Source organism: Cygnus atratus, chromosome 11 (genome assembly GCF_013377495.2).
Source record: "Cygnus atratus isolate AKBS03 ecotype Queensland, Australia chromosome 11, CAtr_DNAZoo_HiC_assembly, whole genome shotgun sequence".
Taxonomy (NCBI): domain Eukaryota; kingdom Metazoa; phylum Chordata; class Aves; order Anseriformes; family Anatidae; genus Cygnus; species Cygnus atratus.
This window is the reverse complement of record NC_066372.1, coordinates 21709108-21724737: the sequence shown is the minus strand read 5'-3', so window position 1 is coordinate 21724737 and position 15630 is coordinate 21709108. Positions and strand designations below refer to the sequence as shown.

Here is a 15630-nt window from a genome sequence, read left to right as displayed (position 1 = left end):
TCGCCCAGCAGCGCACACATCCCCCCGCACACCCCTCCCGCGCACACCCCCCTTGCACGCTCACACACACACACGCGCTCACACACACACGCGCTCACACACACACACACACGCGCTCACACACGCGCTCACACACACACACACACGCGCTCACACACACACGCGCTCACACACACACGCGCTCACACACACACACACATCCCCCCGCGCCCCGCCGCCCTCCTCCCCGCCGCTTACCGGCTCCGGGCGCGGCGCGGCGGGACCCGCCTGCAGCGCGGGGCGGCTCCGGGGCTCCCCGCCCGCGGCGGGGCGCGGGGCGGCTCCGGGGCGGCTCCGGCTGCTCCGCCCGCCGCTCGCAACAAAGGGCCGCCCCGCCCGGCCGCCCCCGCCCGCGGCTCCGCCACCGGCAGCGCCGCCGCCGTCCCGCCCCGCCGGGGCTCGGGGGCGGGGGGCCGGGGAGGGGGCGGGCGTTGTTCCTGCTCGGGGGGCTGAAGCCGGGGCAGCCCCAGCCCTGGGGTGCAGGAGCGGGGGGCCCCGCCTCAGCTCGGGGGCGGCGGGGGGTCCCGGGGTGGGGGGACCCTGGCACGATGCCGCTCGCCCCAGCAGCGCCGGCTGCACGGCGGCCAGCGGAGCCCGGGGCCGGTGGGGAGCGGGGCTCTGTGGGGTCCTGCAGCACGGCTGCTGCGGGGGGCCCTGCCCGGGGCGAGAGCCTGTGGCCCCCCGTACGGGGAGGGGAGTGCTGCCCCAGCAGCAGGGGTGTTGGTGCTGCGCGGTGGGTGCAGGGACACCGGGTACGAGCGCGTGTGGCTGCAGGCGTTGCCGTGAGGCCCTGGCGGTGATGTGCAGCTCCGGGCGTTCTGCAGCAGCACATGGCTGCAGGTGTCTGCTCGGTGGCACAAGGCTGGAGGCTGCTGGCCGGGTGCCATCGGTGAGCAGAGCCGATGGGGTTTCGTGGGCCTGAGCTGGTGTTCAGGATGGCCGGGGGGGGGCCCTGCCCAGCCCAGGGGAATGCAAGGTGGGGGTGGCCGGGCACTGGGCACAGAGGGAGGAACGGGGCAGGGGGCTGAGCCACAGGGGTGAGGGGAGCCAGGCACGCGGCTGTGCCCCAGCACGGGGGTCCAGTGGGCTGAGCCTCCCCCAGCCTGTGAGCAGAACTGTGGCAGCAGTACCAGCCCTGCAGGGAGTAGGCGCCGTGAGCGAGCGCCAAGCTGCTGCCCAGCGCTGGGCCAGGCAGGGACATGGGGCCAGTCAGCCTCAGCCCTACGCCTCCAGGCTCCCCGTCCTCCTTTGTGGAGGTTCCACTTGTGTTTTCAGCTGCGCCATGTCCCCAGGCGCTGCCATCTGCTCTGCCTGATGTCACGCTGCGTCCCTGGGGTGGCCGTGCTGCCCTGCCCTGCGTGGCCCTGGCTGCCCCTAGCCAGTGGGGCTGGGGTCCCTGCAGCTGCTGCCTCTGTGCAGCCCATGGGCCCTAGGGTGGGGGGGTGAGGTGTGGGGTTGCTGTATGGGGGCAAAGAGAGCCCCCCTTCCCTCCCCAGATCCTTGCTGTTCCTCTGGCTGGGCTCTCGGTGCCCCAAAAAGCTGGAGTCAGCCCGCCTGCAAGTGCTGCTCCCCATGCAGGGCTGGCTGGAGCATGGCCCCGGCCCCCACAGCGAGCCCGGCCAGCCCGCACGGACCCTCCTGGGGCCACCCAGCTGCGGGGGGAGCTGCTCTGGCAGCAGCCTGGGGCGTGTGGGCTGGGCTCCGGCCAGGGATGCCTCCTTTGTTCAAAGGCAGCCCTTCCCTGGGCCGGTGCCACATGGCTGCTCCGTCAGCACGGCCGGAGCCTGCACGCCCGGGGCCGCGCTGTCCTGACCTCGTCCCTGCGAGAGCCCGGTCACTGGGAGGCTGCGACCGCAGGCTTGGCAGGGCTGCAGCCGGTGCCGTGGGGCAGCCCCAGGCCCTGTGCTGGGGTAACGCCGCTGGCCCCCTGCTGTGGGGCAGCCCCACGGCACTGTCCCTGCAGCTGCAGGGCTGTGCGCGGGGCAGGGTGCTGTGGGAGGGTGCTGCGGGAGGGTGGTGGGACCCAGCTCCCACACGCTGCCCCGGAGCAGCGGCCCCCCGCAGCTGGCAGCCCCGTGGGCTGCGGCTCTGGTTAATGTTAAAGCCAACAGACGTCAGCGCCGGGCCCTGCCTCCTCTCCGCAGCCCCTCTGCTCGGGGCTGGTGGCTGTTGTTCTGCTTTCCTTCCCGGAGCGGGACCTGCCCGGCCCCCGCAGCTAAAAAAAGCCGCTGGCCTGGCCCGCGCAGAGGGACGGCAGCGCTCTGGGCCCCTGCACCGCTCCCGGCCCCCGTGCACGCTCTGGGGGTGCCCCGAGGCGCGTCTCCCCCCGGTGCCGGGGTCAGACCAGGCGAGGCTGGTGGAGGCGGCAGCGGCTGCGTGTCCCGCTCGGCCCGTCCGCCCTGCGTCACGCGCTGGCACGCGCAGCACCGCTCGCTTCTGGCTATGTAGGGAAAGCCGGAGCGCCGAGCCCCGGGCCGAGCCGGCAGCGTGGCCCCTGCTGGCCCAGCCGTGCGGGAGCCACGTCCCCTGCCCGCGGTGGGCACGGGCACCTCCCCGCGCCGGGCCACGCCGCGCCCCTCTGAGCGCCGCCAGACACGCACGGAGGCGAGGGGCTAGCTGTGTGCCGGGGGGTGCCCCGGCCGAGGGGGGGGGCCGTGCCAGCACCGCCCGCCAGCCCTTGCCCGGTGAAAGCCGATCCCCGCCCGCCGGTCACCTTGTGCTTTGGCACCGGTTGCGCCTGGCGTGGAGGAACAGCCCCCCCCCCCCCCCAGCGCCCCCTCCCGTCCCCACGGTGCCTCCCCGGGGGGGTCCTCTCTGCGCATCCCTACAGGGCCGTCGGGTGGGTGCGGGGGGGCTGCGGGCTGGGGGGCGGCGGTGGCTCGCCCCGACCCCCCGCCGGACCCCGCACGGGCCCCTCCGGGGCCGGCCGGGGGGGGGCCGGGCGCAGGCGCTCTCGCACCTCCCCGGGGCGGGGCGAGCCGCGTCCCCGCTCCGCCGGCCCCGCTCCGCCGCCCCGCCGCGTCCGCCCCGTCGCGCCCCGCCATGGCCGCCCGCTACCTCCGAGCCGTCCCGGCGCTGAGCCGCGCCGCCGGCCTGCCCCGCTGCCCCCCCGCCGCCGCCGCCGCCGCGCTGGGACCCTCGGGGCCGCGGCGACACTGTGAGTGCGCGTGACCTTGGCCCGGGGGGCGCGCGGGGGGGCGCGCGGGGGGGGCGCGGCGGTGTCCTTGGGGGCGGAGAGGGCGGCCGGGACGGGGGGGGCGCGGCGCGGCGCGGCTCGGCTCCGGGGACGCGGCGCGGTTTGGCACGGCCCGAGGCGGGCTGGCTCGGCACGGCCCGGCACGGCCCGGCCCCGGCGCCGTGCGCAGCCGGCCCCACCCCCAGCACGGTTCGACCCGCGCCCCTGCGGCCCGGATTTAGGGGGGGAACTGGGGGGGATTGTGCCCGGAACTGCGGCCGGCCCCGGGGGATTGCACGGGGCCAGGCCCGGTCCCACGCGGGGTTTTGCGCCCCCAGTTGCACCCGGGTCCCGCCCTGAGTGGGGTTTGCACCCGGATCCTGTCTGGCCCCGGTCCCACGCAGGTTTTGCAGCCCAGCACCCTGACCCCCACCCTGGTGCGGTTTGTGCTCCGGCCTGTGGCCACCCCCGTGGAAGCTTGCAGCGGGGCTGGGCCTGGGCCCAGGCGGGGTTTTGCACCCGAATTCGCACCCGGGTCCAGCCCCAAGAGGGGTTTGCACCTGGGCCGTGTCCGGCCCCACGCGGGGCTCTGTGCCCCGACCTGCGCCCGGGGCCGGGCGTGCGCCCCTGAGCCGTGCCCCCGCTGCCCAGATGCCGACAAGCGGATCAAGGTGGCCAACCCGGTGGTGGAGATGGACGGAGACGAGATGACGCGGATCATCTGGGCCTTCATCAAGGAGAAGGTAGCGGGGTCCCGGCGGGGGGGCACGGGGCCGGGCCCCTCCCTGCTGTACGGGAAACGGGCGGGCGCTGCACGCGCGGAGCTGGCGGGTGCTGTGCAGGGAACAGGTGGTCCCTGCCCTCTGCCCTCCGTCTGTCTGTGTGTCTGTCTGTCTGCGTGTCTGTCTGTCTGCAGGAAGCAGCTGGTGCAACCCGTGTGCCGTCCGGCGGGTGGGGAGGGCCCTGGGGAGGGGGCCCAGTCGGGGCAGGGGGCTGGGGCTGGCCATACCGCAGTGCCTGGTGCTGCTCCTGGGCACTCCTGTGCCTCCCCCGGCTCTGACACACTGCTGCCCCCCCAGCTGATCCTGCCCAATGTGGACGTCCAGCTGAAGTATTTTGACCTGGGCCTGCCGCACCGGGACAAGACGGACGACCAGGTCACCATCGACTCGGCGCTGGCCACCCAGAAGTACAGCGTGGCTGTCAAGTGTGCCACCATCACTCCGGACGAAGCCAGGGTGGAAGGTGGGCAGGGGGGCGAGGGAATGGGGCTGAGCACCTGCTGCGGGGGGGGGCAGCAGCACGGCGGGGAGCTGAGCCCCCCCGGTCGCCAGCTCCTGCCTCCATCTGGCTGGCGGTGGGGTCTGGCAGAACCTGTGGCGCTGGGGGGCTGTGTGCTGTGCCGGGCTGTGCCTGGTGTCCCACGCCTCACCTCTTTGCGTCCCAGAGTTCAAGCTGAAGAAGATGTGGAAGAGCCCCAACGGGACCATCCGGAACATCCTGGGCGGGACGGTGTTCCGGGAGCCCATCATCTGCAAGAACATCCCCCGCCTGGTGCCCGGCTGGACCAAGCCCATCACCATCGGCAGGCATGCCCACGGCGACCAGGTAGCCCGCGGGGTGGCCAGCGCAGCGCCCAGGGGTGCCGGCCGTCCCCCCCAGCCCTGCAGTGACACCCCGTGCCGCCCCTGCAGTACAAAGCCACCGACTTCGTGGTGAACAAGTCCGGGACGTTCAAGATGGTCTTCACGCCGAAGGACGGCAGTGGGGTGAAGGAGTGGGAGGTGTACAACTTCCCCGGCGGCGGCGTGGGCATGGGCATGTATAACACAGACGAGGTACTGGCGGGGGGCATTGGGGTCCCGTGGGCTGGCATGGCCCTGCTGTGGGTTCATGGCCAGGCTGGCGGGGCGGGGGTCCCGCAGCGCTGCGGGGCAGCCGAGGAGCCTGGGTCCCTGCTGACCGCAGCGTCTGCACTCGTTCGTTGCAGTCCATCTCGGGCTTCGCTCACAGCTGCTTCCAGTACGCCATCCAGAAGAAGTGGCCTCTCTACATGAGCACCAAGAACACCATCCTCAAAGCCTACGACGGGCGCTTCAAAGACCTCTTCCAGGAGATCTTCGATAAGTACGGACCTGGCCGGGCTGCTGGTCTGCATGGAGCTGGGGGGGGGGCAGCCGCCTGCCCCTCCTGGGGGTGGCTCCGGGGCCTGGGGTGGGGGCCCCGCGCCCCGTGGCACTCACGCCCACTGCAGCACTGCTGACAGCTGCTCTGGCTCCCAGGCACTACAAGACGGAGTTTGACAAGCTGAAGATCTGGTACGAGCACCGGCTTATCGATGACATGGTGGCCCAGGTGCTAAAGTCCACCGGCGGTTTTGTCTGGGCGTGCAAGAACTACGACGGGGACGTCCAGTCAGATATCCTGGCCCAAGGTAGCGCCAGGGCTGCTGGGGGGGCGGTGGGAGGGGGTGGCTGTGGGGGCACTGCCACCTGCCCGGGGCCGCCCTGACCCCGTCCCACCGCAGGCTTCGGCTCCCTGGGACTGATGACCTCCGTCCTGGTGTGTCCGGACGGGAAGACCATCGAGGCAGAGGCGGCCCACGGCACCGTCACGCGCCACTACCGGGAGCACCAGAAGGTGGGTGTGCGGCCCCCACAGTCCCGGGGCGAGCTGTCCCAGCCCGGCCGCTGACAGGGGCTCTCTGCGTGCAGGGACGACCCACCAGCACCAACCCCATCGCCAGCATCTTCGCCTGGACGCGTGGGCTGGAGCACAGGGGCAAGTTGGACAGTAATCCAGAGCTGATGAAGTGAGCGGGGTGGGGTGGGGTTGTTTGGGGGTGCTCAAAGGGTGGTCCCGTCCTACCTGAGCCCGGCTGGTGCCAGACACTGTGGGACGCGGGGACCCATGCTGTGCCGTGGCTGCCGGTGACCCCGCTGCCCCCCAGGTTTGCTCAGACGCTGGAGAAGGTCTGCGTTGAGACCGTGGAGAGCGGGACGATGACGAAGGATCTGGCCGGCTGCATTCACGGGCTTGCCAAGTAAGTGTGGCTTACGGGGCGGAGGGGTGTACAGGGAGCGTGTGCCACGAAGGCAAGCTCGCCCTCTGGGGCGGCTACAGGACGGGCACTGGGGGCTGGACGGCCTCTGGGGACAGTGGGCATCTATTTACGGCTCGCCCTGGTCGGGCGGTGGCTGTGGCTGGGCAGGGAGCCACGTCCCGCTGTGGGGGCTCTGCTTCCCAAGCGTGGCCAGCTGGCGCTGCTCGCTGTGTGGGCAGGGACGGGCAGGGCCCTCGCCCCGCGGGACCCCCCCAGCCCTTCCCTGCACCCTTCTCTCCCAGCGTGAAGCTGAACGAGCACTTTGTGAACACCACCGACTTCCTGGACGCCATCAAGAACAACTTGGACAAGGCCCTGGGCAAGAAGTAGAAGAGGCTCCCCCGGGCGGGGGTCCGCGTGTGCTGCCCAGCCTTTACCTCATTTTTAACAGGATAGCGAGCCAGCGCCGCCTCTAGCTCACTGACACGGCTCAGGAACATTTGAATAATTTTTATAAGCAGTTTTCCTACGAGTGTTTTTAAAGCCTTTCTAGCAGGGGTTTGTAGGAAGGGGGTGGGGGGGGGCTGCCCTTCACCGTACTGTAATTTCTGTAACCTCTGACCTCATGGTGCCAAACAGCTATTAAACATGTCACCGGCCCAGGGCGCGCGTGGTGGTGGCATGGCTTGCGGCGGGGCACGCCGGGGGCTCGCCGCCTGGCCACGTCCTCCCTGCCCGGGCGCAGGAGGCAGCCAGCAGCTAAAGAATATTCATTTATTTAGAATTATTGCTAAACAACTCTTCAAACCAAAAAGATCAACAAAAATAAACACAGTAGGGCTTTGCACAAGGGGCAGGTGAACCACTCTGCGGACACAGGGCGGGCGCGCCAGGGCTTTGCGGAGCGGCACTGTCACGGCCCAGGCAGTGCAGCCCCCGTGCGGCCTCGCCGCCCCCTCCGGCACGGCTGGGGGTGCTCCTGGGGGTGCTCCTCGCACCGCTCCCGCTGGCACCAGCGCTTTTTGGTACTGGGACAGAGGTAGCTTGTGGGGGATGCGCTGCGCTGTCCGGGAGCAAGGGGTGGGCATGGGGAGGGCGCTGCGCCATGGGGGGCTCTGGGCTGGGGGGAGGCTGCTGCCACCTCCACCCTGCGCCACATCTGGTGGGGGCTGCAGCTGGGGGGGGGGTGATGCTGGGGCTGAGGCACAGGGCTGGGTGGTGGCACCAGGTTGCTGGAGACAGGCAGATGGCAGCGCTTCTGCGCTAGTGCAGCAGGAGGAACACACACACACACCCACACACACCCACACCCACACACCCACACACCCACACACACACCCACACACACCCCCCCGGCCGCAGGGAAAGCCACTGGACCCCGCACCGGTAAGCGTGGCCATGGACAGGTTGCGATCGCTGCGTGCCCTGGGGCTGCTGCAGCCTCCCTGGGCTGGCTGGAGCCGTGCCACGCACTGGGGAGCGAGCTGTTCCCTGCCTGCTCCCTCCTCGGGCAGCAGGGTCCCCGTCCCCATCCCAGCCGGTGCCACCTCTGCCTCCGTCACTCCTTGGGCTTGGTTCCCCCTCACAGCACCTGGGAGCCAGACAGGCAAAACCAGCATCCTGGGGCTGTGTTCCCAGAGCAAAAACTTTCCTGAGCCCTGGTCTGGAGAAGCTCACAGGGGCGAGGAGCGCCAGCAGTGTGTACAGCAGCTTCGGTGCGTTAGTGCAGGCCGGCACGGCAGCTCTCGTGGGCAGCAGACCCCCCCCCCCCGGGTGCTCTGCCCTCCCCGCAGCCCTGTGCCCCACCGCCGCCTGCGCTGCTCGCAGCTTCACAGATCACACATGTTACACAGGTTTACAAAGAACATTGGTTGAAGGAAACTGAACTCAGTGAAAAGATAAATCCAACCACGCGGCACATCTGAAAAAAATAAATTACTTTCAAAATACCATCATTTGCTCAAGTTGAACAGGGTTTGCCTTCCTTTAAATACATCGCTCACTAAAGCTGCTCTATACTCAGAGCTGCTGCTTCCACTGAGCTTTGCAATTAGTTTGTAAGAAAATATTCTGTTTTGTATGTGCCCTGTGGCCTCTCTTGGCTTGCCACAGCTTTGCCTGTACCAGCTCGCAGCTGATGACAGAGCAACCAGAACTGCTCTCGCCTGCCGAGGAGACGGGGACTGAGCGGGAGCTGCAGCACAGCCTCCTTCCTGCTTGGCCTCGTGCAGGCAGAGGGGCTCCTGCGCTGCTGGCCGCGCGGTGGGGGCACTGGGCTGGCGGTGCAGCTGGCCTGCAGCCCAGCCAAGCGGGGAGGACCCAGGAGGTAGAATCACAAATAATGCTCGTCGTCTTCTGGGATGTGCCCTCCCCTGCCCGCAGCTTGGAGTACGCTGGATGCTAGGCTACAGGCAAGGGGAAGACTGGGGCGAGGTCCTGGCTTCCCACCCAGCAGCGGGGCAGGTGGGAGGGCAGGTGGGAGGGCAGGACGGGCAGCACGGCGCTGGGCAGGGGAGCTGTGTGCCGCTCGGGTGCTCCTTCTCCAGGGCGGCTGGAGGAGACGGGGCCCCGAGCAGGAACAGCCCCCGTTGGTGGCATGAGCTTGCCCAGGCTTCTGCAGCTCTCAAAGCGTGCTGGAGCCTTGCTGGCTTGGCATACCTACTCCGAGTGCCCGAGGCAGGCTGCAACCGCTGCCCCGCGCTGCCTCCAGCCTCCACCCAGCACAGCTCGCAGGACATCCCCGTCTCCTCCTTCGCCCACCTGGCTGCAGCCTGCCCCTCTCCAGCGGGTCTGCCTGGGCGCCGAGCCCGCGGGCAGCAGCAGCTCCTCTTACCACGCAAGGTCCACGCAGGCTGGCAGCCGCCCTCCTCCAGCCTGCTGCGGGCCGGCCGCCCTCCCGCTTGGCTACAACATGTTGTAGTACGCCATCTCCTTCATGGCCTGCTCCGTCAGTGCACTCTCATCTGGGGGGTTGCCGACCCCTCCGTAGCCGTAAGAGTTCTCCTCCTCGAAGTCTTCCATCTCCTGCTGGCCGTCCAGCTCGGCGTGCTCAGCCCCGGCCAGGTCCATCATGGGGTCTAGGGGACAGCACCCACACGATGTCAGCCCTGCCCCGTGGTGCTGCTGCTCCACGCACGGCTCTGAGGCACCCTCCCCACCGCAGCACCCAACGGGTGCTCGCCAGAGGTGCTGTGGCACAGCCCAGCTCCCACAGCAAGCCGAGGGACACCACAGTGCCTGGCTGCGGTGGGCAGGGCCAGCTACCGGCCACAGCCTCCAGCACCGCCTGCACCTACCTTGGCTGTCCAGGCTGATGTCCATCACCCCGTGCTTGACCTTCATGTGCCGGCTCAGGTTGCCTTTCAGGTTGAACTTGCTGGAGCAATAGGGACACTTGAAGGGCTTGCTCCCAGCGTGCAGATGCATGTGGCCCAGCAGGTTGTACATGCGGTTAAAGGACTTCCCACAAACCTACAACAACGTTCCTGGGGTTAGCGAGGGCTCTCCTGCTGCCCCCCGGCCCCCAGCAAGGGCTGAGCAGCAGGCACTTCTCCTTGCCGGGCAGCACTGCCTCGGGGACGCGGGCTTCGCAGACCTGACCTTGCTCCCAGGTCCCCCCGACTGACTCCACGGATGTCCAAGACTAATGGGGCTGCCCCCCCTCCCTCCCCCTGCCTTTCATGGAAGGCCTCGAGGACGATCTGCTGGTATTTCTGTGAAACCCCGCATGTCTAGCACCGCTTAGAGCCAGGCAGGAATTGACCTCCTCTGGCAGCTGTGCCCACGCCCTCATCCGGAGCTGCTGCCTGCTGCTGCAGCTCGAGCAGAGGCAGCGCAGGACGAGCTGTTTGCCCGTGCGAACAGAGGGAGGCATCACAAAACTGCATTCGTTAGGCTGAGGGCTCAGCCCAGTCCCCGCTGGCACCTCTCCAGGAGCAGAGAGCAGCGCACCAGGGCCCGCGCTGTCCCCGGGCGGATGTCGGCCCCCCCGCGGTACCTTGCATTTGAATGGCTTCACCGGTGAGTGCACAATCATGTGGGTCTTGAGCGTCTGCTTCTGCACAAACGTCTTGAAGCAGATGTGGCACTGGTACGGACGGACGCTGGTGTGTATGAGCATGTGGCGCTTCATGTTGGCCTGCAGGGTGAACTCCCGCCCGCACACCTCGCACTTGAACTCCTTCACGCCCTGGAGGGGTTGCAGCACGGGGTGAGTGCGGGGCGAGGCGGCGCGGGCAGGGCTCTGCTGCAGCAGCTCCGGCTGCACACTGCCGGCCGGGGCGCACGGGGGGAACCAGAGCAGAGCCTCCTGAGGCACAGGGGCGGGAGCTGTGCTTCAGTGACTGCTGGCTGGAGCCAGCTGCGATGGGAGATTTTCCCTAGCCAGCCCTCCTGCACCTTCCCAAAGTGTTTCCTGCCTCCTTCTCCCTGCCTGTTCTGCGAGCACCGCTGGTGCTGCCGGGAGCCTGGGGCTGTCCCCTCCCGCTGCCTGGGAGCCCAGCTCTGCCGTGCAGCGGGCGGCCCGCACCCCTCCTCGCCCCACACAGCACCTCTTGGCCACGCTGGGAAAGCATTCGCGGCACTTGGAAAACCCGGCACTAAGTGCCGCTGGGGCGACACCGAGAGCAGCTCGGCCAAGGGGCAGAAAGGAGCCACTGGGAGAGCACGGCCCTGCTGCAGCCCACGCTGTGGTGCAGCACCTCGGAGAGCCCTGCCCGAGCCCCCAGCATGCGGGAGGTGGGCTGCGGGGAGCTGGGCGCAAGGAGACCCAGCTGCCAGGCCCGGCTCTGCCCTCTGGCTGACCGGGCAATCGCTCCCCCTTGAAAGAGCCCCTGCCAAAGAGCAGAGCCCTCAGTCAGACCCTCTGTGGGGTCAGCACACTGGCCAGCATCCAGCACAGCCCCCTGCAGCAGGTTTGAAAGCCCCCTTCTCTGGGGATGGGAACCCCCCGGACACCCTGCCTACACAATGACTGCAATTTCTCTCCTATTTAAGGAGCTGTAGTGAATGCTAACCGGCCCACCAGCCCCGTCCCCGGGGCCAACGCCTCCCCCTGGGGCACAGCAAAAGCAGCAGCCCTGGGGTGCTCGATGCGCCACACGCCCGGCCCCGGCACCTACCTTGTGGGTGAGCGAGTGCTGCTTGAGGTGGTGGATCTGGCTGAACTCCATGCCGCACTCGGTGCAGACAAAGGGCCGGACGTTCTGGTGCTTCAGCATGTGGTTCTGCAGCTGGCTGCGGTAGTGGAAGGACTTGCTGCACTCCAGGCACTGGTAGAGCGTGGGGCCCTGGTGCGTGGCGAGGTGCCGCTTCAGCTGGGTGAGCGTGGAGAAGTCCAGCCCGCACTCCACGCAGACGTGGCAGCGGCCACTCTCGTGCTTCACCTCGTGCGCCTTCAGCTCGCTGGGGTAGGCGAAGCCCCTCCCGCAGAAGCGGCAGCTGTAGGGCTTGATGTCGGTGTGCAGCAGCATGTGCCGCTTCAGGTGGCTGGTCTGCGTGAACGCCTTGCTGCACACCTCGCACTTGTGCGGCCGCGTGCCCTGGTGGGTCAGCAGGTGGGTCTGCAGGTGGCTGGGCTGCTTGAAGAGCTTGTTGCAGTGCGGGCAGGAGTGGGGCTTGATGCCGTTGTGGCCCAGGATGTGGGTCACCAGGTTGTACTTGGAGGTGTAGGACTTCTCGCACATGCGGCACTGCCAGCGCTTCTGGCGGTCCCCCGCCTCCACCAGGTAGGAGTCGTCGATCTGCACGTTGATGTCCAGCCGGTCCAGCTGCGCCTTCTTGTTGCGCTCGCTGTTGGCGCCCGCCGCGTCCGCCTCGAGCTCCCCGGGCTCCTGCCACGTGAAGCCCTGCTCGTTCTTCACCTGCTCGGGGGACGCGGGTGCCTCCACCTCGCCCGGGGATGGGGCGCCCGCCTCGAAGGCGCACTCGGTCTGCGGGGTGCCCGCGGTGCTGCCCTCTGCCGTGCCCGCCGGGTCGGGCTTGCCGTGGAGCGGCTCGTAGCGCTCCGAGGACTGGCGCGTGTGCCGGCGCAGGTGCCGCAGGCGGCGGGGCTTCCTGCTGAAGGAGCTGAGGTCGATCATCTTCACGGCGCTGCTCTGCACCGTCTTCTCCTGGCTGGGGTCCGGGAAGGCGGGCGGGAGCTTGTGCTGCAGCTCGCCCTTGTCTTCCCCGGGGACGGACACTTCGTACACCACCTCTTCCTCCACCTCGGCCTTCTCGCGCTTGACCTTGGGCACCAGCCTCACAGGAGGCCGCTTCCTCCTCCGGGCATGCTTCTCCAAGGACGACTCTGCCTCCAGGGCTTCCTCCTCCTGCCCATCCCCCGGTGCCTGCCCGTCGCCCTCCAGCCGGTACTCGCCCTCCGGCTCCTCCAGCTCCACTCCCGTCGTCTCGGGCAGTTCTCCTCCCAGCCCCGGGAAGAAGCCGGCGGGGCTGACGGTGGCCCCAAGCAGCTCATTCTCGGACACCAAGCCCAGCACCGCCGCCTGTGCCAGGGAGAGCACCACCACGGCGTCCGTCTGGGTCCCACACTCGGTGAAGCGATCCATTTCTCACCACTGCCTATGCTGTCATGGCTGGGGAAGGAGAGGGACGGACGTTAGTTAGCCTTCCTCGTGGATCCCTCCCACCCTGAGCGGCCCGACAGCCACGCTGCTCTGGAAAAGGCTCGTTTCAGCACGGACAGACCTGTTTGCTGATCACCGTTCCCAGCAACCCCCCCAGACCGAACACGGGCATTTCCAGAGCTGGTCCCCGGGCTCTGTGTGCCCTGGGACGCGTGGGGCTGTGCAGCCCTGGGGGTCCCACGTGTGACACCCGCAGCAGGGGCTGGGGACCAGGCTGCAGCAGGGAAGCACAGCCCAGGACCCGCTGTTGGCCCTGCTGGCTGTGTTACAAACCCCATGGTTTGAGGTCTGGGATCCCTGTGCCCCTCAGAGCAGAATTTCGCATGGACAGGCTCCTGTGCCATTCAGGGACAGGCCAGGAAAGCCAAAGGTGCCCCTCTTTCCTGGGTTCTTTGCAGGAAAGATGCAGCAGCGAAGGGCATGGGGAGACAGGGCCCAAATCCTTCTCCCTGGGAACATTTCGAGCTGACAACTGCCAGGCCCACGAGCCCGAGTGAAACGCACGGCAGAGGCTCCAGGTCAGCGTGGGGCTGGTGCTTGTGGTGCACTCGCCTGGCACAGGCTGCCCCAGCTCTGCTGTGCCCCCACCACCCCAAGAACCTTCCATCCTCCTTTCGTTGCCATTCGAGCACCTCCTCGCCCCTTTTCTTTTGTTTCTATTAATGCCTTTCCCCAGCAGTTCTGTCCCAGCAGTAAGCACGCCAGGTTCCAGCAGCTTTCCCTCAGATTTTATGTGTGTCCATTTTCCCTGCCTTCCTCCCCCCTGCAGTAGCACTGGGCCTACAGAGCCTGCTTACAGGGCAGATTTATGAGATCACTTAGAGAGTGAGGGCTACAGAGTTAGTTAAAATCATTGCAGAAAACATGGATCTCCAGGGCATTGGTGTGAATGCACCTGGGTCCAGAGAACCGTCCCCTCTGCCCTCTGGGAGGGCCTGCAACAGGATCCTGCAGGATTCTAGCGCTATTAATAATTCCATCTATTTCCAGGAAGAAAGTCAAATAATCGCTTACAAATGGCACAAAGCATTGCTCACTTACACGGGGAGGAGTGTACCGCGGTGGGACTGGCTGGTGGAACAGCCTGCTCGGGTTTGTTGGCAACACAAGCTCTTCCGAGCAAGTCGTTTTGAGAGAAATAACGCACGGCCACAAAGCAAGGGACAAACGGTGCAGACGAGGCTGCAGGCAGCAGCCTGTCCTCTGCACGAGGTGTGCAGCCACAGGGCAGGGTCAGCACGCAAAGGAGCGGTTTCAAGTCTTCTGCTTGCTCCACCGGACCATTCTGGTGACGAGCGAGGGGAACGAAAGGCAGACGGTGGCGTTCGCACTGGTGCCACACACGACGCTGGCCGGTTCGGGACACACAGGCTGAAAAGGTGACATAGCCACCAACCGGGGGGCTGTGGGGCCACGCGAGCCCCCATCCACGCAGCGCTGCCACCGTGGAGGCCCAGCCCCAGAGCCTGCAGGGTGCAGCCCTGGTCCCACACGGACAAACTCGCGGCCCCACGCAGCCCCGCGCCCGGCTGGTCCCAGGGGGCCCACAGCAGCGGGGCGCGTTCGCACCTCCACCACGCGAGCCAGGGCTGAGTCACCCCGGAGGGGGAAGAGAGCCTCTCGGGAGCCCCCGCTCCTTACCGTGCGCACTTCCCAGTGAAAACCAGGAGAAACCTGCACCCAGCAGCGGGCAGCACCTGCTCGTCCTCAGGGTTTAAGGAGGCAGCCAGGCAGGGGTTTCAGGCTGCCACGAACCACCCGCGGAGCTGGGACAGCAAAGCACCGGGGAGCAGCGGCAGGGGAGGAGCGCGGGGCATCGCCTGCGGGACGCTCAGACCCCAGAGCTCAGCCCCCTGCGCCCCAGGTCGGTCAGCAATGCTGGCTGGGAGAAGCAGCGGCTGGAAAGCAGCTAAGGGAGGATCTCAGACAAAGCAAAAGAGAAAGTGGGAGAGAGAAGTGGGAGAGACACTTAAAGAGGCAGGCAGGTCTGGGAACAGGAGCAGCCCGCCAGCGGGCGGGGAAAGCAGAAGTGCCAGCTGCCAAACACGCTTAGCTTGGGGGCATCCTGTGCTAGCGTGGGGGCATCCTGGGCGCTCTGGTTTGTGAGGACTGAAACAAGCCTGAGAGGTGCCCACGTGCACGCAGCCCACTCGAGTCCTGCTCCCTGTGCCTGGCCTTGGAGAGAGCTGGGCATGGCCACGCTGCTACTGCAGCTCCGGCGTCCCCAGCAGAGCTGGGGGGAGCCGTGCATCGCCCCCGGGCTGGGCTTCCCTGTGGGCACGGCCCAGAGCAGCCCCCCCGGAGCAGCGCCCCCGGAGCAGCTCTTGGTGCCTGGTACGGCCGGGCAGGGCAGCGCTGGGGGAGCTGCCCCTGAGTGAAGCAGAGGAGGCCGCAGCTTCCTCCTGCAGTGAAGAATGTCCTTCTAAAATATAATTATTTCTGCAGCTACAACAAAGAGGAATCCTACAGGGGAGGTAAAACAGGAATAAACTCTAAACCAGATTATGTCGCAGTCCCAGGAGCACCTGCAAGACTTGAAAGCGGCAATTGTGGGCTAACTAACCGCTCTCCTTCCCGGACCGGAGAAGCCCCACTTTATCAGGTTATCATCCTCGCAGCGGCAGCCAGCACGGCCGCTGTCCCGGCCGGCTGGTTGGGGTGCAGGGCTGGGCACCAGCTGCCTGCTCCATGCGTCCTCCCATGTCTGCACTGCGCCTGCAGCACACATACTCCTGGGGAGGGAGAAG

General features: G+C 67.6%; 2 protein-coding genes across 7 annotated transcripts in view; one reads left to right on the top strand and one right to left on the bottom strand.

The window, feature by feature from the left end:
* Nucleotides 1-3000: 3000 nt before the first annotated feature.
* IDH2 (isocitrate dehydrogenase (NADP(+)) 2) lies at nt 3001-6922 on the top strand. Its single transcript, XM_035568946.2, has 11 exons — nt 3001-3196; nt 3866-3957; nt 4294-4459; nt 4662-4822; nt 4909-5052; nt 5205-5341; nt 5497-5648; nt 5742-5854; nt 5929-6026; nt 6165-6257; nt 6560-6922. Exons 1-11 carry the CDS (start codon nt 3082-3084, stop codon nt 6645-6647), a joined length of 1359 nt encoding a protein of 452 aa, XP_035424839.1. The 5' UTR covers nt 3001-3081; the 3' UTR covers nt 6648-6922.
* Nucleotides 6923-8111: 1189 nt separating this feature from the next.
* The window catches only part of ZNF710 (zinc finger protein 710), a 27255-nt gene continuing 19736 nt past the window's right edge, over nt 8112-15630 (bottom strand). For all 6 annotated transcript variants that reach the window (XM_035568945.2, XM_050713035.1, XM_050713031.1 and 3 more), the window contains exons 2-5: nt 11378-12832; nt 10255-10446; nt 9554-9728; nt 8112-9334 (exon numbers count right to left, since the gene is read on the bottom strand). In XM_035568945.2, the coding sequence (XP_035424838.1) occupies nt 9162-9334; nt 9554-9728; nt 10255-10446; nt 11378-12805 (1968 nt within the window). In that variant the 5' untranslated portion in view covers nt 12806-12832 and the 3' untranslated portion in view covers nt 8112-9161. The remainder of the gene's footprint in view (nt 9335-9553; nt 9729-10254; nt 10447-11377; nt 12833-15630) is intronic.

Coding starts and splice junctions, on each gene's coding strand:
- IDH2 (XM_035568946.2), top strand. CDS start 3,082: ATGGCCGCCCGCTACCTCCGAGCCGTCCCGGCGCTGAGCCGCGCCGCC. Junction 3,197..3,865: donor CTCGGGGCCGCGGCGACACT/GTGAGTGCGCGT, acceptor CCCGCTGCCCAG/ATGCCGACAAGCGGATCAAG. Junction 5,053..5,204: donor GCATGTATAACACAGACGAG/GTACTGGCGGGG, acceptor CGTTCGTTGCAG/TCCATCTCGGGCTTCGCTCA.